The sequence below is a fragment of the Furipterus horrens genome, unplaced genomic scaffold (genome assembly GCF_987537825.1).
Source record: "Furipterus horrens unplaced genomic scaffold, mFurHor1.1.pri manual_scaffold_6, whole genome shotgun sequence".
NCBI classification, from domain to species: Eukaryota; Metazoa; Chordata; class Mammalia; order Chiroptera; family Furipteridae; genus Furipterus; species Furipterus horrens.
This window is the reverse complement of record NW_028327176.1, coordinates 141,989,430-142,014,432: the sequence shown is the minus strand read 5'-3', so window position 1 is coordinate 142,014,432 and position 25,003 is coordinate 141,989,430. Positions and strand designations below refer to the sequence as shown.

At 43.5% G+C, this 25,003-nt stretch overlaps 1 protein-coding gene and 1 non-coding gene across 2 annotated transcripts; one reads left to right on the top strand and one right to left on the bottom strand.

The window, feature by feature from the left end:
- The first annotated feature begins 14,903 nt into the window (after positions 1-14,903).
- LOC150007519 (U6 spliceosomal RNA) lies at positions 14,904-15,006 on the top strand. Its single transcript, XR_016512078.1, has one exon. It is a non-coding gene; the product is annotated as a U6 spliceosomal RNA (small nuclear RNA).
- A 2,455-nt stretch (positions 15,007-17,461) lies between these two features.
- PRDM13 (PR/SET domain 13) lies at positions 17,462-24,761 on the bottom strand. The gene is made up of 4 exons (XM_090280565.1): positions 24,618-24,761; positions 23,027-23,158; positions 22,606-22,726; positions 17,462-19,215 (listed from the first exon to the last, which is right to left on the bottom strand). Exons 1-4 carry the CDS (start codon positions 24,759-24,761, stop codon positions 17,462-17,464), a joined length of 2,151 nt encoding a protein of 716 aa, XP_090136691.1.
- Between the last annotated feature and the right edge of the window lie 242 nt (positions 24,762-25,003).

Sequence of the window (25,003 nt, the reverse complement as noted above, 5' to 3'; positions counted from 1 at the left end):
CCTTCATCCAAGCTAATAATCCCATGTTCAATTCCCAACTACTTGTTCCAGACCCAACATGAAAACAACAGGTAGGAAGCAGCTAACAATAATATAAACAAATTCCTGCTAATATATTGATTAATGTGCTGGTCCTTGCTCCTCTCATCTTGCATCCAGATGATATATCTTAACCTGGTTATAATTCACTAATCTGCACAAAGCCCTTAAGGGAGAATACCACTGTTGGGGTGTCAGACACTATAGCAGGAAAAGAGGAAAATATTTTCATCAGACTGACCTTTCAGCTCTTCTCAAAGCATACCACACAAATATCAAAACTATGCAAGAGCATAAAGCTGACACTGTTTATAATTGTCATTACCTTGAAAGGTTAGAGCTAAGGAGGGAGAGATCTCCCTCTGAAATCCTGGTTCCAGGGTATTTCTCAAAGCAGCATCAGCATTAGAGCAGCCAAGTTACAGCAGTGTCAAGAATTTAGCCATAGTGAGATTCATCTGGTCAAGATGGCAGCGTAGGCAGACATGGCTTGACTCCTTGCACAACCACATCAAAATTACAACTAAAATACAGAACAACCGTCAGCCAGAACTTTCAGAAATTGAGTTGAATGGAAGTCTGACAACTACAGAAGAAACTACATCCAACAAGATAGTTAGGAGGGGTGCAGACGTAGAATGGGCTGGTCTCTCACCCATGTGTGGCAGATAAAAATTCCAGAGGGATATCTCAGCAGTAAGGAGTCCCAGCCCCACACCTGACCCCTAGCCCAAGGTTCCAGTGCCAGGAAAATAAGTCCCCACAATTTTTAGGTGCAAAAACCAGCAGGAATTGAGTCAGTAAAAGAAATTGCTAGAACCACAAGCAGTTCATCTTAAAGAACCCACACATGAACTCACCTACTCAGACTCACTCCCTCTGAGCTCCAGCACTGGGGTAGCAGCTGGAAAGGCACCAATGGCATACTTGGAGAAACTGAAGTGTCTGGCATCAAGGTGAGAATAGGCCACTGTCTCTTTCCTAAAACCCTCCCCCCACAGAGCTGGCAAGCCGGTGCCATATCTGAGACTCCATCAGCCTGGCTAACACTGTTTGACCTACCTTGGAGATCCCCAGACACTACACCCCACCCAATTTATGGGCCCACTCAAGCTGCTTTTCTATAATGAATGGCTGGTATTGGCTCATGTTTCACAACTACGTAAATCCTATTAAATAAGCAAGAGCTCGCCTCAGTGAGCCCCTGGCCTGGCAATAAGACAGCTTAAATTCACAGCTCGGCTTTGCCTGGGAATCTCAAGGCTCAGCACAAGTAGCAGTCATGTCAGATTGCTCTATAACTCAGGCAAGATGGCCCCAGGCAAAACACAGGTGGGGGCTGACCTTGGCCTGCACCACCCAGGAAAATCACCACCCTGCCTTTCACAGTTGACCCTCCACAGAGGGAAGATATTGGTGGTCAGTGGTCACAGCCAATCCTTGATCTGCCAATAGCAACCAAGACTCAACTACAAGAGGAAGGTGTACTCATCCCACACAAAGGGCACACCTTGAGTACCCAGCTTTGGTGATAGGGGAGTCTGTGCCACTAGATCCTACAGAACACCTACTACATTAGGCAACACTGCCAAGACATGGAGTCAAGGAAACTCTACCTAATACACAGAAGCAAATACAAGGAGGCTGCCAAATTGAGGAGACAAAGAATTATGACCCAGAGGAAAGAGCAGAACAAAACCCCAGATAAAGAACTAAACAAAATGGAGATAGCCAATCTGTCAGATGCAGAGTTCAAAACACTCATCATCAGGGGGGTGGGCGGGGTAGGAGAGAACAATAGGAATAAATTGGGACAACTATAATTGAACAGTAATAAAATTTAATTTAATTTTTTAAAAAACACTGGTAATCAGGATGCTGGGAGAAATGATTGAGTATGACCACAAAATAAAGGAAGAAGTAAAGGTTATACAAAGTGAAATAAAGAAAAATATACAGGGAATCACCAGTGATGGGAAGGAGGCCAGGATTCAGATCAACAATTTGGAACAAAAGGAAGAAATAAATATTCACCTGGAACCGAAAGAAGAAACAAGAATTGAAAAAAACATGGAAAGGATTAGGAACCTCTGGGACAACTTTTTTTTTTTTTTTTTTTAATGATTTAATGTGTTTTATTGATTAAAATATTACATTTGTGCCAATTTCCCTTCCCTCTGCTCCCCTCCACCCGGTGGCCCCCCTCCCTCCAGTTGTCCCCCCCTTTTAGATTATGTCCATTAGTTGTGCATACAGTTCCTCCCAATCTCTCTCCGTCTATTCCATTCCCTCCTACCTTGATCCCCAATTCCTATATCATCTCCCTCCCTTTCCCCATTCCCCCTCCCTGTTGACCTCCCCCCAATATGCTTCCCGTACCCACAGTTCCTCTTTCCCTCTCGTTGCCTATTTAGTTTGCCTTTGTTTCATCTCCCTAGCTTCTGTTTTTTTTTTAAACCAGTCCCTTTAACATCTCATATAACAGTGGTTTGGATCTAATGAACTCTTTCAGTTTTATTTTGTCCTGGAAACACTTTCTCTGTCCTTCTATTCTGAATGACAATTTCGCTGGATAGAGTATTCGTGGTTGTAGGTTTTGGATTTTCATTACTTTGAATATTTCTTGCCAGTCTCTTCTTGCCTGTAGGGTTTCCCTTGAGAAGTCAGCTGATAGTCTAATTGGGACCCCTTTGTACATAATTCTTTTCTTCTCTCTTGCTGCTTTTAAGATTCTCTCTTTATCTTTAATTTTTGACATTTTGATTATAATGTGTCTTGGAGTGGTTCTCCCTGGGACCAGTCTCTTGGGAACTCTCCTTGCTTCCTGGACCTGCAGGTCTATTCCCTTTCCCAAGTCTGGGAAGTTCTCCTTTATTATATTTTCACTCAATTTTTCAAGTTCTAGTTCATCTTCCTCATTCTCTGGCAAACCAATGATTCTTATGTTGGGCCTTTTATAGCTGTCCCAGAGGTTTCTGATCCTTTCGTTGTTGCTTCCTATTTCCTCTCGCTGCATTGGTTGACTGCTTGTTCCTTCTCCATATTCCAGTTTGTTGAAATGAACTCTGGATTCCTCACCTTCTGTCTCGTATGTGGTTTTGTTCCTTTCGTTATGAAAGTTTTTCGCTTCTTTCTTATCTTTTTCCTGCTCTTTTGTGAATTCTGTAAGCCACCTGATAACAATGGCCCAGAACTGAGCCTCTGACAGGTTTCTTATCTGTTCATCTGTCAAGTTCTCTATCTGCTGCCTGGTGAGTTGTGTTACCGGTATTTCTAAAGTTGCCTGCCTCATTTTGACAGATGCTTTTTGTTTTCTTGGGCTGGCTGTGGGGGCAGTGCCTGTGTACGCGTCACAAATTAGCGACCGGCGCCTGCTTGTCCGCGACCTATTTCGCAGCCCTGTGGTGCTTTCTTTGGGGGCGGGGGTCCAAGATGGATTCACACAGTTATTCAGGTAGGAGACCGGGATCCGTCCTCCCGCCCCCCTGGGCCTCACTGTTCAAGGCGATGCGGCGGCCGCTCTCCCCAGCTCCGGAGTCACGCACCGCCAGGGACTTGGCCACCGGGACTCCTCGCCAGGGTCGCGCACTGCCAGGGGCTTGCGTAGCCACTCTCCCCAGCTCCGGAGTCGCGCACCGCCAGGGGCTTGGCCACCGGGACTCCTCGCCGGGGTCGCGCACCGCCAGGGGCTTGCGTAGCCGCTCTCCCCAGCTCCGGAGTCGCGCACCGCCAGGGGCTTGGCCACCGGGACTCCTCGCCGCCCGCCGCTCCGGTGCGACCGCAAACAGCACTGCCCACTTTAACTCTTACCTGCCCAAATGGCACCGTTGGTTTATAACTTCATATGTTGGACTTCCGTGTAGTTTTATTTTCTGGAATTTCTAGTTATCCTTTGTTTTGAAGTAGTTGTATTCCTCTATAGTTGTAGAGGGAGACCTAGCGTGTCCGTCTAAGCCTCCATCTTGGCCGGAAGTCTCTGGGACAACTTTTAATGTACCAACATCCATATCATTGGGGTGTCAGAAGGAGAAGTGGAAGAGCAAGAAATTGAACACTTATTTGAAAAAATAATGAAAGAAAATATCCCTAGCTTGCTGAAGGAAATAGACATACAAGTCCAGAAAGCACAGAGAGTCCCAAACAAGCTAGACCCAAAGAGGACCACACCAAGACACATCATAATTAAAATGCCAAAGGTTAAGGATAAAGAGAGAATCTTAAAAGCAGAAAGAGAAAAGCAGAGTTACCTACCGAGGAGTTCCCATAAGACTATCAGCTGATTTCTCAAAAGAAACTTTGCAGGCAAGAAGAGGCTGGCAAGAAGTATTCAAAGTGAATACTTCTGGATTACTCTATCCAGCAAAGTTATCATTTAGAATGGAAGGGCAGATAAAGTACTTCCCAGACAAGGTAAAGCTAAAGGAGTTCATCATCACCAAGCCATTATTATATGAAATGTTAAAGGGACTTATTAAAGAAAAAGAAGATGATCAAAACTATGAACATTAAAAGAAAAACAAACTCACAACTATAAACAACTGGATCTAAAAAATAAAAACAAAAACTAAGAAAACAATCAGAACAGAACAGAATCATAGGTATGGGGAGGGGGAAGAGGGATAAAAGGGAAAGGGGAGAAAGGGGGAAATAGTGCAGGGTCAAGAAGCACAACCGGTATGAACAAAATAGACAGGGGGATGTTGAGAATAGTATAGGAAAGGATGAAGCCAAAAAGCTTACATGTGCAACCCATGTACATGAACTAAGGAGGCAGGGGATTGCTGGAAGGAAGTGGGTACAAGACAAAGGGGGGCAAAGGAAAAGAACTGGGACAACTGTAACAGCATAATCAATAAAATATACTTTAAAAAAAGAATTTAGCCATAGCTCACTCCTAGGAGAAGTATAAGTAAATTGGCTAAGGCAACCAGCTTCAGAGACCTGATGTTTAAAAGTAATAAAAGAAGTGATAAATGCAGAGGAATGGCAGAATTAGAAAAACAACATTTTGCACACCTAATGAAAGAATGGATCTAAGCAAGTTTCATCAATAGCTGCCAAAAAACAGTAGTTGGCAAGATAATGACTATACCTGAATCCAATAATCAACCTTAACATCACTAAAAGTGGGATATACACACATTACATGCCTCTTGATATGATAAAATTAGAAGTACATAGCATCACCTATGAAATATTCTTGTCCCCTCTCCCATATAAAAACACTGAACCCTGATCTAATCAGTCCTGTAGATATTACTACAAGTTTACAGAAAACATGGCAGAAGGGTTAGAGGAAATGTGTTAAATAACACAATGCGGACACAATCAGGCAAAAGGCAGATTCAGAATGTGGGAAATTATAAAGAATAAATGACCTAGTTTCTTCAACAAATATAAGTAATGAAAAGTAGAGAGGGAGGAAGGAGGAAAACCACTATAAATGTGAAAGGACTTCAGAAACATAAATCAAAGCATTCAGGGGACCTTGTTTAGATCCCAATTCAAACTAATTTAACTGCAAAAGACATTTTTAAGAAAACTGGAGAAATTTCAAAATGGATGGGGTATGAGAGGCTACTAGGGAATAACTCAGTTCTTTCAGGTGTAAAGTATTAAGAGGAGAATTGATACAATGCTTGAAATTTAAAATACTTAAGCAAAAGCAAATGACATAATACTGCTAAAACACCAGGAGGTGTTTGGGGAATTGTAGAAAACTTCCACAGGAAATGTTCTTGGTTGATTTGGTTTGGTTTTTACAGAAGCTACAGGACAGACTTGATAATTTTATTAGGTAGTCATATCCCTCATCATCCATTTTTCTGATTTAATTCAGAAGATTGAGCTAACTAAAAAAAAAAAAGACAATTCTTGCACAAACCACAGAGAGGGTAAACTGGCAACTCAACCAGGTGTTTAGGAACTGGCAGCACCAGAGTAGGGAGGGTTGTGTGAAATCTTGGGACCTTACACAGCTGGCTCGACAAAGACAACAAGCCAAAGTTCCTCATCCCGAGCACAGACCTGCTGGCTGCTTTCCCACTCCTCCTTGCCAGATGACTGTAAGGGTCTAAGAGCCTGTGCCCCCCAGCTCCCAGGAGCAGAGGGCAGGAAAAAAGAGGCAGCTCCACTTGCAGATGGAGCCGCCCATCTCTGAGCCAGCTGTCCTCCTCCTCCCAGGGCTCCCGCAAGAGGCCCAGAGGGCTGACTACAGCCCATCACGCGCGGGCCAGCCTGGGAACATTCCCAGTCATGACACTAGTCGCTCTCACCCAGCAGTGAACAGTCGCACTGGACCGGGCAGATTTATCAAATTATTTCATTTTTAAAATGAAAATGTAAATTGGGAAAAATACAAATGTGGACTGGGTACTAGATATTGAGGAACTGTTAACTTAGTTTGATATGGTTATGAAGAAAAATATTCTTTTTTTATTATTGTTTGATTACGGTTGCCCCAAGAAAATATTCTTGATTTTAAACTATTAAGGGGTAACATGTAATGATAATGATAATGTACTTTAAAATACTTCAGCAATGAAAAATAGCAAAATGTTAACAATTACTAAATAATGTCGGATTTAGACTTGCTTAATTAAAAATTAAATTAAATTAAATTTTTTTTAAATGCAGTACGTGTAAGAATATGCATAAGTCCAGCACAACAATTTTCATGTTTTGCATATTACTTTCCAATCTTAAGAAACTGAAGTCATAATAGATAATCATTTTTATTCAGCTTTCCTAATTTAATATTTTCATAGTTTTCTACTGTTTTATCATAATAATTATTTTAACACTACTTTATAATATGCAATAATATTTATGTTCCCTAAATAATAAACATAACTTTGAATACTTAAGTTGCTTTTACTTTCCTTCTTTTTTTTTTGGTTAGGAGTTAATGCTTCAGTGTAAAACCATGTGCATATAGCTTTATGCTTTTGTCAAATTGCTAAATTGTTTCTGTAAAATAAATTCTCAGAAAAATGGCTTATGGGCACAATTATATCAATTTCAGAACATTACTAACATTTTCTTAAATTTTTATCTAATTTTTGTGTTTCAGAACATTTTAACGTACACATCTTTGCTTTCTATGAGAAAGATCATGTTTGCACATCTTTGTTTACCAGCAACTTAATTAACTCTTGTTATTTGCCATTTAGTTACTGAATTCACAAAACTTTTTCATAGATTTTTAATAAGCTATTTGTATATTGCTATTACCTTCTCTGATATACAATTGTTACCTTTGTTTTAGTTTACCTGAGTTTTGTTTTTGTGAGGGGACAAAGTAAGTTTTTTTAATTTATATAGTCAAATATATCAGTCTTTTTTTCCCTTTTTTAGGCTGTATTTCTCAACAAAACAGAACACCTCTGAGATCATCTTGACCTAAAGTGCATTTGCCAATAGCCCACCCACACAGTGTGATAACTACTTAACTTTGTAACTGTCCTATCATTAATACACTTGACTCCTTACTCTCTCACACTCCCAGTTACAAATCCTATGGAAGTTACCTCACAGATATTTAACTCTATCCTCCCCTCTCCAACCCTATTATCACTGTCCCTCATCATTTGTCAACTGAAATGTTGAATGCAACTGCCTCCTAACTGATCTCCTTGCCTCCAAAAACACAGTCCTCTGGTCAGGCAAACTGCCTGTCAATGCCAGCTTACACCTTCTGGAGGCCTTCCTTTTACAGCTGCTACGCAATTCTCCAGTCTCTCAAAAACAATTAGCCTGGATGCTTTGCATGTGTTCCTTGTGCTAAGCACTTTGCAAATGTTATTTAAATCAACACTCACAAGAATGCCTTAAATACAATGCTGTTGTTGTTTCCATTTTACATATGAGGAGACTGAGGCATATACATAGAGGCTAAGCCATTTGACCAAGCTCCCATAGCTAGGAAGATGCAGAGCCAGGTTGCAAACTTGGCTCTAACTTCAAAGGCGCCTTAATCACTGTGCCACAGTTCCTCAGAAATGGACCCTCATCTCTCAGGAATGCCTCCCACCTACTGCTTGGCCCCCCAACAACACTGCACTGCCTGGAATTTCTCACATATATCCATGCTGCTTCTCTGCTCAGTCTCTTCATTCATGCTACCCTCCCTTGGAAGTGTCTTTTCATCTCTCTTTATCCTAGACTTACATGATTCCTTCCTATTTTTTAAAACTCAGTGCAGGTGTCACCTCCTCTGGGAAATCTTCTTCTATTTAACTCCTTCCCCATCCTTACTCTCTTCTCTCTGACTGAAGAGGTGCCCTTCTTCTATACTTATCTCCATCGTTATACCCAGTACACATTGTGTTATCAGTTTTGTTCCTCTGTTTGCCTCTTCCACTGGGCCATGAGCAGCTTGAGGCAGTCTTAACCAACCTGCGTCCCCAGCCAGTACAGTGCCTGGCATGTAGCATGTTCTTGGTGCTTTACCATAGAGTTCAAAGGAATGGGAAACTCAAAGAGTGTTTAATCAATTAATTCTGGAATACTTGTTGAATATCTATTTCTAAAGTATTGTGCCAGGGATATTTTTTAAAGCTTGGACTGGGACACTCAGAAAAGGCTACCGAGGAGAGGGAAATTTTTGAATGGGGGTTAAAAGATGAGTAAGGCTCAGAAACCTCAATGTTTGAGCAAATATCTGGGCTGGGAACCATGGCTCACAATGAGAGGCAAAACTGAGAAGGTGATCTCCCTCCTCTTAATGCTGAGCTCTATCTGATCAGCCGTGCCCTTATCTAAGTACAAGGTACCAAGTTCAAGTTTTATTACAGGGTGTTTAATCTTTCAGTGATAAGTATCTCATCTTAATTCTCAGAGTATCTCTAAGGCAGAAAATCATAGAAATGCTTCCAAATAAGTTAAAAACCTAGAGACTGTTAGATCATGAGCTATGCTAATAATGACAAAATGTCAGAAACATGTGCAGCCCCATGTAATGAATTCAACAACTATCCTAAGGTCAAAGAGGTCATCCTACAAAATACATGTCATTCTGTTTACATCAAACACAGAAAACTCATTTACAAGTGAATGTCATTTCCATCTTTGTTCCATGGCCAAGTGCATCTCATTTGCATTCGTTTGTTTCCCTATTGGAGTGCTCACCACTGTTCTTCAGCTGGTGTGGGTTATGCTCTGTACCTGCTACTTACCATAGGCTCACACTCCACTCATCCAGTTATGGGCCTGAATCATAATCCCAAAGATAGGTATATATATATATATATATATATATATATATATATATATATATATATATATATCCATCATCCTTGGGTGTTTATCCTTACAAAAAGAGACACTGGTAATATACAAGAAACTAAAACAATTGATTACAAAGTACGGATCCAGATTTTGTAGGTTCTGACACTCATAGGACTTGAGGGAACCACTTTAAGAAAAAGAAGACAAAATTGGGTACAGGTCTTGGAAGGAACTCGTGCCAGTGAGCATAATAATAAATCTATTTCTGATTATCTCTGGCTGGACAAGAGTGGACATAAATGAAATAGAATTTCTCCCCTACATATAAACATTTATACAGTTATCTTTGAACAGGTGAGCATATTACCTATTTAAAAAAGCAAAATTAACTTTTCTGGAAAATGCCAGGCTCTAGCTGTTCAAGAAATCACTCCTTCTCCACCTCCTTTCATTCTATCCCAACCTTCTTGTTCTACTTTGGTTTCATCCTGCTGCCTGGTACGTACTGGGATTCTGCCTCAGCCTGGCTCTTTCCACACAATAATGTGCCTGGCATTCTGTTTTGATTTTGTTCCTGTGTTTCTCTCTTTCTGATCACCCTCAGCTCTACCATCAGCAGAGCATCTTAGCCAACCCAGCCCACTTCTGTAACTTGCTTGGCCCAGACTATGAGGAATCCAGCCTGCTACATGTGAAAAAATTGTTTGAAATTTGACTGAATTATACCATAGGTGATCAGTCCCAATAAATGCTAGCATACTGGAGAATTTTTTTAGGTCCTGTTTTTGAAATTGGGTGATTCTTTGGTGGGTCATAGTTAGTCCTGAAATTCTCAACAGAATCAGACTACTGTACTTTTCTTTCTATGATCATTAGGACCACAGGTGGGTCACTCTATACTGACCCCTATACACACATCTTTGTGTTTAATAAGACAAAGCCAGCCTAGACTGAACTGAACTTAGCCTTATAGGGATTTACCAGAATTCAAATAATTTCAAGTACATAACATGCCAAAATTATCTCTAATTTAAGTCTGGTTCAACCAAAAAAGCCTCAGAACCCACTGATCTTTTCACTCACCTCATCTTTGTCCTTTAAAACATTCACTGGATCTAGTTAAAAAGATGCAAACTGAATTTTTGAACACTTCCTACATCAGATGACAGTGTTTTAAAGAGGACATGTAGCCCTGGCTGGTATTGCACAGTGGGTTGAATGCCAGCCTGTGAATTGAAAGGTTGCTGGGTTCAATTCCTGGTCAGGGAACATGTCTGGGTTGCAGGCCATGCCCCGAGTTGGGGGTATCTCTCACACTTTGATGCTTCTCTCCTTCTCTTCCCTTCTCCCTAAAAAATAAATAAGATATTTTTAAAGAAATAAAGAGGACATATAGCAGCATTTTGAGGTGAGGCTGTGAAGTGGACAGGGCTAGGAATAACTCATGGGAATATTTCTAGCTCTCTGTGCAACATAAACCTCAATTCCTTTACCAATAAAATAGATTGTCATGAAGATTAAATAGAAAATGGAGATTTGATGAAATGAGTGCTGTCAAGGAAACCTCAAGGCAAAGCTATTTTTTCTCATTGTATGAGGAGAATATTAGCCAATGTAAGTATCATGAAGTCCAAAACTACCAGTTTAACACAATAATATGTTGTTTTGGAAACAACGTAAGGCACAGTATATGTATAAACACTTATAAATGGCAAAGCCAGTACTCTGAGATCACCTTTCAGCATGCTAGCTTTAAATAATTCAGGAAATATATATATATTATGTATTTTTTATTATCGACATCTTTTCTGAAAATTATAAATAAGCTTATAAAATGTAACATCCTACATTGACTTATTTCTCATTGAATTGACTTTTAGCATACCTGAAAGCATTTTGTTCCTTACAGATGTATTCTGCTGTGGTCCAATGCACTCAAGTGAGCTTAAATGTGACTTGGTCATGTCTGCATTTATCTTAAAGTGATAATTCAAAAATCAACTGCTCAGTGTCAAGTATAAAAGCTTATATTTCTGCCAGTTATCAGGGATTATTTTTAAGATTAAAAATTATCTTTGACCTTTATTATGTTCTTATGTAAAGCCATCTGCTATTGCATCTCTCTTTACTACATCTCCTGTCATATAGGACATTTCCACCTGTGGCTTTCTACACGAATCACTGGAATTCGGTGCCTCCCATTCAAATGCAATGCGATGGAACATTGGAATTTAAATCACTCTCTACTTAAAGTAACTTCTGGGAACATTACTGTAATACCAACATTATGAATAGAAAATGTGTACAGTATTTGCAGCCCTTTCCTATGATAGTAAATTATGCAAAAACATATGTGAATAGCAAAAAACAGAGAATACTCATTATATTTGGATATCTAATATATATTTTTAATAAAAGTTCCTCACTCTGCATGGAAACCATCCTCTTCATCTGTGATTACCAAAAATCTATCTTTATACTATCACTTTTATATTCTTTAATAACTTGCACTTTAGCTTTTATCTACTTACATAAAAGCTTAAATTTAAACAAAACAATTCGTACTTGAAATAAAATTAGTGTCTTCAAAGGGTTCACACTCGTATATACAGTCCACCCAATCACGGTCCCTTTTTGAAGGGAAGGAGGATAGTTCGTAAGCCAAAGGCATTAACAAGTTGCCTGTCCACTACCAGCTACACCTAATTTGAATTAAACTACAGTCACAGATGACAGAAGCGCTCCTTTCATCTTTTGTAGAAAGGTCACCCACCCCAGAGCGAGCGCCACGCTCCTTCTGGAACTAAATACGGTGGTACCCGCCGTCTGTTGAGTACTCCCCTTCACAACTCACACCTGGGTGGCCAAGGGTCAAGTCTGACCTCCCGATGGCGCCAGTGCCTCTGCCCCCTTTCCCTCTGGGGAAGCAGCAGATGGTGAGGGCGCTCTGCACTGGTGCCGCCTCTCCCCGCCAGAGCCGGGCACAGGCACTAAAGCAAGGACTAGCTGGCGCGGGCGGGGGGTCGGTTCCCGGTCTCCCTCCTTGCCGGGGCTCGAGCCTGTACACCTAAACGCCAGAAGACTCCCCAAACTCTGCTCCAACCAAGAACCCGAAAACCCCCGTTCCCAGGGAGAGCAAAGCTGTGAGCCGCAACAGCGCTACCCGCACTGGCTGACACTGTAGCACCCACTCAAGGGGCGATATCGCCACTGAGCTAGGGGTTCCCGGGAGGCAGCGCCTGCCCAGACCTTCGCGTGCGGCCAGCCCGCCATCGACAGCAACCCTGGCTCCAAAAGGTGAACCAATGAGATCGCTCAGACTAAAGAGTCTCGGCCAATCACCGTCCTCTCTGCTCTGGAACCCCAGTATCCACACCACCCATGCTCCTTCAACTCCCCTGAGCTGCAGTTCTAACCTGGAGCCCCGCTTCTACTCACCTCTTTGCCTTACAGTCTGTACAGTAAATAAACTTTCCCCAGATTAGAACCTTGAAGAATTGCAGCACTTGCCATAAACTCCGCTCTCTGCTGAGCTTTGGAAAGGAGATGTACCTCTGCTGAATTCTTCTACTGAGACTCTTCACGCACTGCACAGCCAAGCACTTCAAAAATTAGTGAAAACAGACAACGAATAGTCTTCTTCCTATTCACTTTAACCACCATGAACCATCTGAATCCTTGCCTGAGCTCAAAATAGAAAGATGGCTTGTTGGGGAAAGGGTTGTGGCCTGAAAAAGCTTCTCTTTAGCAAAAGTGCGAAAGGGCTTATTTACTGGAGTTTGAGTTTATCCGGGACTAGTCGGGAATGAAGAGGAGAGGGATCCACCGAGTGTCCTTGCAAGATGCTAATGCTTATATAAGAGGGCGGTAGCCCTTATCTGGTCCCTTGATATCTTCAAGATGAAATCACAGAGTTGCTAGAGTTATTTTAATATGGTTATGCAGGCATAAAGAGTTTCAGTAATTGAAAGACCGCATGTAGCACATGGCTTGTGGGCCCATAAGGTTATAATGGATTATAATTAAAACGTTTGTTTGAATGTTGGGGGTAAAAATGGCTGGACCCTACCAGATGTTGAATTTACTGATAGCTCTGAGTGGTTTAAATAGGGAGGAGGAAAGCCAAGGAGCCCGCCCCCTACACAAATACACCCATACACCAGCTCCTGCGCACAAACTCACTTATCTTCCCTCCATTTCTCTCGTTCCTTCCTTGCCCTTCCTTTCCCTTCCCTTCCACTTCCTTCTCTTCTCTTCTCTCCTCTTCCCTTCCCTCTATTCTTTCCTCTTCTCTTCTCTCTGTCTCCTCCTCCTTCTTCATTTTATCACCTTTATCTCTTGGTCTCTTTCTATCTCTACTCTCCCTTTCTCTCCCCTTCTCTTCCTTCCCTCTCTCCTTTCTGCTCTTCCTCCTCTGCTTGTCTACTCTCACTGCTTTGTTTAAGAGCTGAATATCCATCAGGCTCGATTCTAAACAGTTTACCTGCATTAATTCAATCTTCACAACTATTCAGCTGTTTATTTTACCATGTTTTACAGATTAAGAAATTGGAGCAACAGAGAGATTGGCCCAAAATGTCAGTGAGTAGGTAGTGGAGGCAAGCCTATAAGTCACCTCTATCTGGTTTATTTAGGATAACAAAACACTTTAATATCCAAATTAATGAGGCCCAAACCACCTAGAGCAGCGGTTCTCAACCTGTGGGTCACGACCCCTTTGGGGGTCGAACGACCCTTTCACAGGGGTCGCCTAAGAACATCGGAAAAAACATACATAATTACATATTGTTTTGTGATTAATCACTATACTTTAATTATGTTCAATTTGTAACAATGAAAATACATCCTGCATATCAGATATTTACATTACTATTCATAACAGTAGCAAAATTACAGTTACGAAGTAGCAATGAAAATGTTGTGGGGGTCATCACAACACGAGGAACTGTATTAAAGGGTCATGGCATTAGGAAGGTTGAGAACCACTGACCTAGAGTATTTCACTTCTAAAAGTCATGAATCCTCCATTTAAAAGAAATCTCTTGACACAAAATATTCCATTAAAATCTGAGAAACTTCTAGTAGCTTTAGCATAACCTTCAAAGTTAGTTGTGGTCAGCAGTATGAGAAGGATTGAGGGTTCAGAGTGGGTGGAGGAAAGAAGATAAGAGATTGAAAGAAATAAGCTGAGAAGCACAAATTCAACTGAGCCATTTGAAATATGCAATATTGTTACCAATTATATATCACTGATTTGACTTTGCCATTGAAATAAATAATCGTATTAATTGGGCATGAGAGTATGCACATCCATGGACATGTATGCAGGTTACATGATGCAACCTATGAAGAATTACAAATGACCTGCTATTAGAGCCTTTTAAATCTGTGTTTAATTTTCATTTTTTATAGCATACAGGTACCAGTTTATAAAGGGGAAAACAGAAGTCTAAGGGGAGTTGTTTTTGTTTGTTTTATTAAGTCTTTATCAATTCTAAATGTATTTCCTCTTACTAAACTATTTTAATTTATTTCTTTAAAGTCTATTTTCACACAATGCGAGTTATTAGACCTAGTACTCAGCTAAGCAATGGGAGACAAAGACACAATTTTTATAGATGATACAAACTTTTACAGTGCTCACTTCAGCAGCACATACACTAAAATTGGATACAAAGAAGATTGGCATGACCTCTGCACAAGGATGACACACAAATTCATGCAGCATTAAAAAATAAGTTAAAATATTAAAAAAATTTTTCTTTGTTTCAAATCTGGGCAGCCCTCCCCACTTTTCTTGATGACTTACATGCTCTGATTTCAGAAAAGGTTTCCAATATTTCTCTATAAGAGTAGATGTGGTTTAAGTAATCATTGTTTCAAATGACATGACCATGATACTAAGCAGATGGTGGGGGCCCCTGGGCCCCTGGAGCCCAGGCTGAACAGGCAGATGCTTGGGTTCACTTTTAGTTCTGTGTGGCAGGGCTATCACTGAATCTGATGGGGCAAGCCCATAGTCATCATCTGTAGAAAGGAAAGAATTGCAAATAGCATAAGGATCTGGAACAAAGTAAGTCTTCAATAAATGTAATATAACTGTCACCATATGTACATGCTAATCCACATGTTTTCTCTTTAGGCCTCCTTTTACAAAACAAATCATTTTCTGGTCAGTTAACACTGAAAAAGAAACAACTAAATGTAAATAAGAAACTTATAATTCCCAGCAAAAGCTTTCTCATAGAAGTAATCATTTTACTGATCACCACCAAGTTAGACGCTTTCCCTCCCAACCATGTCTCCTGCTGTGATGAGTCAGAAAAAGGCTCTGCCAGCCACCCAATGATTGAGGCCACGTTCCCAACTGGGAGGCAGCAGGGTGAAGAGCGCTGCAGTGCTCAAAGAGTCCAAAAATAAAGGGCACTTTTAACTGGCTAAATCATCAAGAGCATATTCAAAACCCTGGGTGACTTATTAGAATCTCCCCACCATCTTCTGAAAGAAGTACTGCAGACTGGGCTTTTAGGGTACCTGTCCTTAGCTGAGGAAATGACTAATTCTCTGTTTTCTGTATAACTGCAGAGTAATCCTCCCCGGAGTGTTGGGGCAGAGGAAGGAGGGGAAGAAAGGGGAAAGAGTGCTTTCAAATTTTAACCCACAAAGTTCTATAATGGATAACCCCCACTAGCTAGCATTAACTTGAATACCCTTAGATAAAGTCACTGCTTCTAAATTTGCTGTCCTAACTATGGACCTCCCAGTGACCCCGAAGAGTTTTTCTTCTTCTTCATCTTCTTCTTCTTCTGTAAGATAGGACCCATATCACAGCATGAGATCAAGATTGTTGAAAGGAGTGTGGGGGGCTGATAAATCCCTATGTAGAGCAAATAGATCAGCACCTCCAATAAAAATAGATCTTCCTTTAGTATTTGTTGTATGAATATTTTAAAATGTGTGCATCACAAAACATACTGATCAAGTTTTATTCTTCTTTTTTTTTTTTTTTTTGCTTCTCAAGGAAAGTTCTGTCAAAATGGCACATAACAATAAACAGTAATTCTCCAGTTCCATAATTCTTTTTGACAAGAAATGTGTGTGTGTCTTTCTTGAAGGTCATTAGCTTCTTTCCATAGACATGAAGACACTTAGCATGATTAACAATGGCTTCAGAAAACAATTTTCCTGAAGTTATCTGGGAGCCTGTGAAATGCACATATTGAAAATGGCTTATTTACTTATTACAACAGTACTTAACATTTATTTTATAAATAATCAAAGTATTCAAGTGTTCTACAATTTATTTTATTATGAATCTTAAAAATCGTTTTCATATTAAACTATTTTTCTAAAGAATCTGCTGAAATCATTAAGTGAACAACTCTCATTTGTATCTTTATTTTTATTAAAGATTGCACGAACTGGAACCAAGACCAAAATACTGAATCCAATGTACATCATTATTTATAAAACAACATACATCACATTCGTACTCTACCAAATAGGATATTTTCTTTAAAATTATATATTGCGTGCTCTTAAATTCATGCTTTAGATATTTTACATTTGTCATTATTCTCTTATAAATAATTACAACTTGACCAATTTGTACACCTGCTACCACTATATATTCAATGCGGCAAGGCGTACTCTTTGACAGAAGAACAGATGAAATGGAGACAAGTGTATGGATGCCACATCTACCCAATTGTGACTACTGTTTTGCCTAAGCAGTGAAATGCTAATGTAAAATACACACACACAAAACATCGTTTCAAAAGGCACACTTTCCTCCACAGAAAAGAACAATTTTAAAATACGTGGCCGTTAAAACGGGCGCCCTCAAGGGCGCCAGTGACGTTCACATTAATGTGATCTTAACCCTGGAGAGCAGACGGCCCGGCGTTTGTGAGAAAGCCTATCCGCAGAGTCCAGAGGCCTTGAGCAGCCGGGACCCAGCCCCGCAGGCTGCCCAGGAGACCGGGTTTCCTTAAGACACCTCTAAGCCTTTGCTGTGCGTTTCAGCATCGGACCTGGGACCTTTCGCTGTTGCAAAATCTGGCGCCCCACCAAAATAAAAACGACTTTGTCAACCGGTCCTTCTCCTCGCCACCAAGAGCTTCTCTACTCCCAGAACAGAGTCCCTATTTCTCTGTCCACGCCCCCCACATACACCCCTCCTCAGGAAGAATGGTTAGGAGACGCGCTCCCCACTACCCCGGGCTTCAGGGTCGCTCTGGTCATCTGTGAAGCAGACGTCCACGTCACTGTCGTTGTCGCTCTTGGGCTCTCCGGGCTCCGGGGGGTAGTCAGGCTCTGCGCCCGGACCGTTGCTCGCCTTGGCGAGCAGGTTTTGGCCTGGGTGGCGGGACTTGACGTGGCGCTCCAGGTCTCGGCGCCGCACCAGCACCTTGCCGCAGAACTCGCAGCGGTAGGGCGTGTTGCCCTCCGCGTGCAGTCGGATGTGCTTGTTGAGATTGCTGGGATCCCCAAAGGGCCGCAGACACACTTTGCACTTGAGCGGCTTGTAGCCCGTGTGCGTCCGCATGTGGATCTTGAGCCCGTACTTGCGTGAGTACAGCTTGCCGCAGTAGAGGCACAGGTGGCCGGTCTTGGGCTTGCTGGCGCTGCTGCCCCCACTGCCGCCCCCACTGCCGCCCCCCACCGCGCCACCCGACGCCATGACGGTGGGTGGCAGTGTCCCTGCGTCCAGGCGGCCGCGGCCTTTTCCAACCGCCATCTCAGAGAGCTGCTGCGTATGCATTGCAATCTCCCGGTCGATGCTGGCCAGGGAGCCAAGCTCTGAGGGGCTCAGCGTGGCCGCTGCCGCCGCCGCCGCCGCTGCCGGCCCTCTGAAGTAGGAGATGGACTCTGGATACTTGAGCAGCCCACCGAAGTGCAGTTTGAGCGGGTAGTAAGCGGCGGCGGCCGGTGAGCCATATAGTAGCTCTCCGTTGTAGACTGTAAAAGCCGGCATCATGGCGGGCAGGTGGTTGCACTCGCTACCAGGGTAGGCTTTGAGCCCGCTCGCATCGAGGGCTGGCAGCGCACAGCGCTCGAGGTGCAGGCCAGTCGGAGGGGGCAGCGGCGCGAAACGCGCTCCGGGTGGCGTGGCAGCAGCGGGCGGGGTGCGCTCCACGTGCTTGAAGGCGGACGCCCCTTCCGGGGAGCCAGGGAGCAGCGGGAAGCCGCGCAGGGCCCCGGAGTTGGGCAAACCAGGTGGAGGCGGCAAAGGCGGGTTCCCCGCAAGCAGGCACTTCGGGTGGTGGTGGTGGTGGTGGTGGTGGTGAGCGTGGTGGTGCTGATGTTGGCCCGCCGCCGGGTTCTCCCTGCTTCTGGGACGCCCTCCGGCTCGACCCCCGCCCAACAGGCCAGTCCCCGGTTTGCCACCGCCCTCCTCCCGATAGGGGTCGCCATGCGCTGTCGCCGCAGTTCTGGCAAAACCCGTGGGCTTGAAAGCCGAGCGCGCACCAGGGTAGAAGGCCAGGCCACCGCCCCCCGCTGGGGAGCCACCCACGATACCCAGAAAGTGGCCGTTGCCCCAGGCGGCCCCGCTCACGTCCAGCGCGCGGTCGAGCTGCTCCTTGCTCTTCTTGGACAGCCCCCACTTGGCTGGGGTCGGCGAGGTAACCGAGGGCACAGAGGATGCCTCGTGCTTGATGCTCTCCCTCGCTCCGCAGGCCTGGACAGGCAGTGGAGCCTGCAGGTGAGGCCGTAGAGTGCCTGCCGGTGTAGCCGCGGCAAAGTCGGGCACCTGGGGTTTCGGAGAGAGGCGAAGGCCATCCGCTACAGCAACAGTAGCAGCGCCCTGGCGAGACGCGTGCTCTTGGTGCAGGTAGGCGCGCCCCGCGCCGCCGCTGAGCACACAGTGGAAACGTAGGTGGGCCTTTAGGCTGTTGGGGTATCTAAACGTCCTCCAGCAGTACCAGCAAATGTAGCGCTCCTCCCCTGAGCGAGAAAGAGTAGAAAAGCGACCCTGTGAAAGACGAACAAGGAAGAGAGAAAGCGCCAGTGCAACCAAGGCAAAACCCAGCTTTTGACCAGCGGTATGGAGAGAAGCAGTATTCTTGGTTCCCAGTGAATAATTTAGTTGAGTAGCCTCACTATAGCAAGGACCCTGTGAAGTCCCCAAATGGCCAACTTTGTCACCATCCCCCATCATCTGGGACTACTTAGAAGACAAGAGGGGTTATCTGAGCCTTTCTAACGAAGACTTCCTCCGGGCTTTCGGGCCTTCGGAGCAGATCTTCGTTGGGAAGCAGAGCAGGCTGGCCGGCCAGGGAAGAGACAGAGCAGAGAGCAGCTGTTGCTTTAAATCAAGTGTTGAGGCTGCGCTGGGCCTGGGCCCATCTGTTGGCGTTTGCAGTGTAAGTGGCTGGCGTATGTCAAGGAGTTTGGATAAACTGAACAAAGGCCAATCTAATGGTCGTGAGCTCCTCATTACCAGGCGAGACAATATCCTGTATGTATGGGCCATATGTAATCATTCCTTTTCATAGAACAATGTCTTTTATGTCCACTACCCACCCTTTCCACCCCTTCCCAGGCTTAAACACTTTGCCTGAGGTTTTCCTGGAGCGTGTCCAACTGAAGGACCACATAGGGACTATGATTTGCTATTCTTCAAAATTATTTGTATCTTTATTTCCTCTTAATCTCATTTAATTTGATGGGAGAAAAGAAGAAGTCCTGTGTCCTGATATTCTAAAAACTAAGGAATGATGTTGCATTATGTTGTCAGTTTTTAATTAATTAACTCCTAGATAGCTGCACAAACCCAAGCTTAATAAAGTCCTTGGAAAATATATATAGTTTATTTTTATTACATGAATATATTTAAGTGATGTAGATATGGATAAGCAACTTGTAATAAGGGCATAATTCTCTTCCAGGATCTGTGTATGTGTTTTTGGTGTCAAGACTTTTTTTGTGTTTAATGTTATTAATGTTAGTTGTTTCTAACTTTACCAGGGCCTATGAACTCAATCAAAAGACACATGTATGAAACAGATTCTGATCACGTGGTGGAAGTTAATATTCATTCTAAAAGGTCATGTTACATCTGTACAGAGAACAGCGATTTGAATTTAGGTGTCTTTTTAAATATTGTGGTTTATTGATAATACTGAAGGGAAGGATTTCTGTAAAAAAAAAAAAAAAAAAAGTTAGTTGAGCCAAAATGAAGTATCCAAAGTAAATGTCAGTCTCATTAAGTTTAATGGAAAAGCTAAATTTTCCCTCCTTGTACCCATGCAGCTCAAACTTCTTCTAAACATTACTACAAGAAAAAATTGCAGATCTTCCTCCTTTCATGTATTTTACGTCTAGCTTTGCATAAAGCTAGTAGTCCTCCCCAGACCAGATATTTAAAGTGAAAATTCAAGTAAGTAGTTTATTCCAGCTGAAGCCACAGGGAGAGCAGAAAGAAAAAAGGGGGGGAGGTTTTGCCTATTAGGTCCTATCCCAGTTGTTTATAAAAGACTTGGATAAAATTATTTCAATATTTCTGTTACCTTATATTGAACAGTCATGTAAAATAAATCCTGAAGAAAAGAGAGAAGAAGCCTGGAGTCTCTTGGTGGGTATACAAACTTAATATTTTAAATAACCTCCCTTCTCCTAGGTTCAGAACCTCCCTCACATCACCACTTTTTAAAAAGGGAGTTTTCAGAGACTGCCCTAGAATGACTGAGCTCAATGCAAAGCCAAATAAGCTTTGTTGCTAAAACAAAGGGTCCGTATTTTCTTTAATCTTACTATGGAATTGAAATCCACTGGTATTAGTGAAAATTGGAAAAATAGCAGCCATCCCTACTTATTTCTTCCTCTTAAGATTTAGGCAAATGTATTTTTCAGTTTCAATGCTTCTTTTTCAGTTTATCCCAACAAACTGACATGTTCTCTGGACTCTGAAATCCAACCTATGCCCAAAGTATCATACACACTTCATAAGTGACCTCACCTCCTTTTCTTCAAGTAACCCTAAGGTTGTCAAGATTTTAAGAATTTCAAAGATGGGGAAGTTAGGATTCAAAATAACCCACACATTCCCCCCACCCCAAAGGAAAATAGTATCTATTTTGACATCTGATACCATATTTTTAAGTTCAGTTGACTGAAATGAAAACATGAAGGCTACCATTGAAACAAGTTGCCTTTATACTATTTGAGATGCCTAAGGAAGAGTTTTCTGTGCAGAAATGACTGGCCCTTTAAAGGCCACCAGTAGTCCTCAGAATTGTTCTCCACTATGGGACTTTTGTCATCTCTCTTTTTTACTAGAAGAAGTTGGCAAAATAATTTAATATAATGTGATGCAAGTATCTTACTTTAGGATACTTTTTATAAATACTGTATATATAAATCTATCCACAAAATCAATAAAATTATGTTACAGAAGACAGTGGTACTTTGAAGTAAAGTGATCCATTGTTTTGAATAAACTTATTCTACCTTGTTCATGAAGTGTTTCTTAATTCCCACATTTGTATTGATTTCTTTAACACTGTAAAGAGATGAGATTGAGCAGGCAGTTCAGGAGGAAAACATGCTAAAATATTTCACAGCATTTATTATGTTGACTTCAAATATTTAGGGGAAATTACAGATAAACAAGCAATTGGCAAGGGAAAAAGTCATGGAAGCATTAAATAAGAGTCTCAGGATCTTAACTGCTTTAGCACCTCCCAGCTTTTTTCCACAGGAAATGTTCTTCAGTGTTTTGGGAAGGTTTTGAAAATGTTTCTCTCTTTGGTTACTGCACCTTAATTTGCATAAATCCGCTCTTGGCTTTAGAAAGGATCAAATAAATCTGAGAAGAAACTGGGATACATCCCAAATTCAGTTTAAGTAGGGAAGGGGAAGTGCATAAATACCATCTAAATGGAAGGTCCTCCTACCTGCCAACTGACCATCTGTAAGTACCGTAATGCTTCTAAAATGCTGTAGAAGTACATTACTCTCCTTCAGACCAGTGCAGAAGAGATGCCCCTCCACCTTCTAAAAGCATTCTAATTTTGTCATGCTTAATGGATTACTCTAATAATAAGTTAAGACTTTTTAAATTAATTCTTAATTGGATATGCAGTAGGAAACAATGACCCCCATGAAGTTCATAAAGAGTATTTTTTCCCCTGCCATGGACAGCCTGATTATTATTGTTACTGTTATCATTTACTGTTGACTTTAAGGAGGTTGTGGTGATGTTGACTCTCTGCTCACACAGACAGGGAGAGTGAATTCAATATTACACAGAGCAAGAGAAAAGCTTTTTAGGTCTGGGACCCTGCCCAAACTTGCCCATCCACTCTGGCCCAGAGACCCTCTAAGAGGTGGTACCTTTCTCGTCGTGTGTCGGAGTTGCAGTTGTGGGGATGTCAAACCACTGAGCCAAGGAATTGGAATACCACACTGTCAGCTCCTCCCCTGGCTGAACATCTCGCAGTGCTCGGTAGAAGATCTGGGACGCAAGAACCAAGACAGCTTGCTGTCATTTTCTGATCAAACAGCAACTGAGAGAAAGTTCCGAATCCCTGCTCTGACGCTGTGTGACCTTGGAAAAGCTATTGGACTTCTCTGAACCTCACTTACCTCATTCTCCAAGTGGGGAAAATAATAGTATATATATATATATACACATGTTATAGGGTTGCAGGGATGTTTAAATGAGAGTTGGAACTAAAGCGCTTTGCTCTTAATATTGGTGGTCGCCTCAGTGACGGCCAGGTAGGTAGAACTGGTAGTGGGAAGCTCATAGTACCTGTCCGCCCGGTAAGTCTGCAATAGCTTCCAGAGTCTGTTCCTGGGGGTTCCTGGCTGCCCGGATTAACCCTATCCACTCCAGAGGGGAGCCCCCCGACTCGTCCACCAGCTCCCCTCTCACCATGCGCACCTGCAACACAAGCAGTGGTTGTTCTTCCCCCCGCCACAGCCAGGCCCACAACCCAGAGGGAAAGTTTATCCCCTGTCCAACCCGACCCAGGAAAATGGTTCCGTTTGCTTTTACAAGACATAGGGACTGCTGGGAGTGGGATAATTATTTAAGACCCTTGCTTGGGAGAGGAAGGAAGGGGGAAGCTGTTTAATATAACAGTCTCCCTCTCTCCCCCCACCTTGGCAACACGAAGGGTGAGAGCATCCTCCACCCCCCGACACCTGGGCGCATCTTGTACCAAAACATCCCCCACCCCTACCTCAGAGAGCAGTCCAATTACCAGGTCAGTGACGTTTCGAAGTCAGTGCCAGAACCCAGAGTGTCCCCCAACCCCTCTCGTGTCCTCCACCCCCATTCTTCCTGCACCGCAAGGATGTGCCCGGGACCCCGGCAGTGAAAATGTTTGAACAAAGAGACCGCATGCTGACCATTTAAAAGCAATTAAAGCTCATTTAAAGGCGTAGTGCGCTGCAAACCCGGCTTTAAACCGCGGCAGAGATGATGATTGCGTGAGCGGCCAGGTGCGGATCCCACTGGCTAGACACAGGAACATTATCTTACAAGAAAGGTCTAGGCAGCGGCAAGCTAAAACTAGGATCCTCTCCCACCCTACACCGCCACCTTCATTTCCCAGTAGCTGTTCGCTGACCTAGGCACGCTAGGGCGCTTGAGGGTGGTCGGGGATGTTGAAAGACCCTCTCTGATCAGGCGTCATGACACTGTTTGGGTAGCCAGAGCTGGCGGATTAGGCTTTGACGCCTCCCAGTTGCGACCCTGGGCTCTCAGAGCCCTGCTGCAGGCGCTGGGGTCCTTTCCCGAAGCCCACGTCAAAGCCACTACCTAGCTCACCCTCTATCCATTTACCCCCAAACCCACAAGCAGACATCCGCGGAAAGAGAAATCTGGGGAGGTTCTAGGAACTGAGAGTTTCCTAAGGATTATTTTTTCGGAGACGAGACTAAATTATGTTAAGGTAATTAAAGCCTCAAATTAGCATATTGAAAGAAGAAAAAAAAGAAAAGTCCTCAACGTCCTGACCGTTGCAGAACAGTGGAAAGGAGCGTTTGCGGAGAGAGGCCAAGGAGATGCGCGCCTCTGCTGACACCCCAGAGCTGCGGGAAAACCGCGAGTTCTGAGTGGTCACTGCATGCAAACAGCCCCGTGCACCACACCCGGGGGGCTGTCCCCTCTCAGTCACGTCCTCTTCCCTCAGCCCGGTTCATGTTCGGGTCTCAATTAATGTGACTAGTGGGAAAAAATCAGAGTATCCTTCCACCTGGCACTGTTAACAGGTAACGAAAGACTCAATCACACCTTTCTTATCTACCTTATCTATCCGTTTCCTGGTCCGGGTAAAGGGGAAGGCAACGACGGCGGGCTGGGGGTGAGGGAGGTCAAAGGTCTGAATGGCTAATACCTTTTTCTTGGGCCCGGGTTCCCTGCGGTCTGACAGGTACTTGCCCAGCTTGAAGGTTCCGGGTACCGGCCCGAGGCGCAGGCCTGCTGGGATGCAGCAATCGGCACTCACGCTGGTGGCCAGAGCGCGGGCGGCTCCGTTCATTGCTGCCGCGGGTGCCGGGCGGGCGCTTGGGCGCGCCGGGTCCTCCGCAGGGCGCGAGTGACAGAGCTTGAGTCGCGCGCGAGCCAGGGAGCAGCGCCCCGACGTGCGTCCTCCGTCGGCGGAGTGACGCGGCCGGGCATGCACTGCGCCTTTTCAATCGGGGCGGGCGCTTTTGGGCACCGCCAGCTCAAGGGCGCGGAGTTTGGTGAGAGAGTTGCGCAGCGAAGCAGCTGCAGAGTCCC

Excerpts from the sequence above, each read along its gene's own strand:
- PRDM13 (XM_090280565.1), bottom strand. The coding sequence starts at position 24,761 with ATGAACGGAGCCGCCCGCGCTCTGGCCACCAGCGTGAGTGCCGATTGC. Across the intron at positions 23,159-24,617 it reads AACCCGGGCCCAAGAAAAAG|GTGCGCATGGTGAGAGGGGA; the intron begins GTATTAGCCATT and ends CTTGTGTTGCAG. Across the intron at positions 22,727-23,026 it reads CAGACTTACCGGGCGGACAG|ATCTTCTACCGAGCACTGCG; the intron begins GTACTATGAGCT and ends CTTGCGTCCCAG.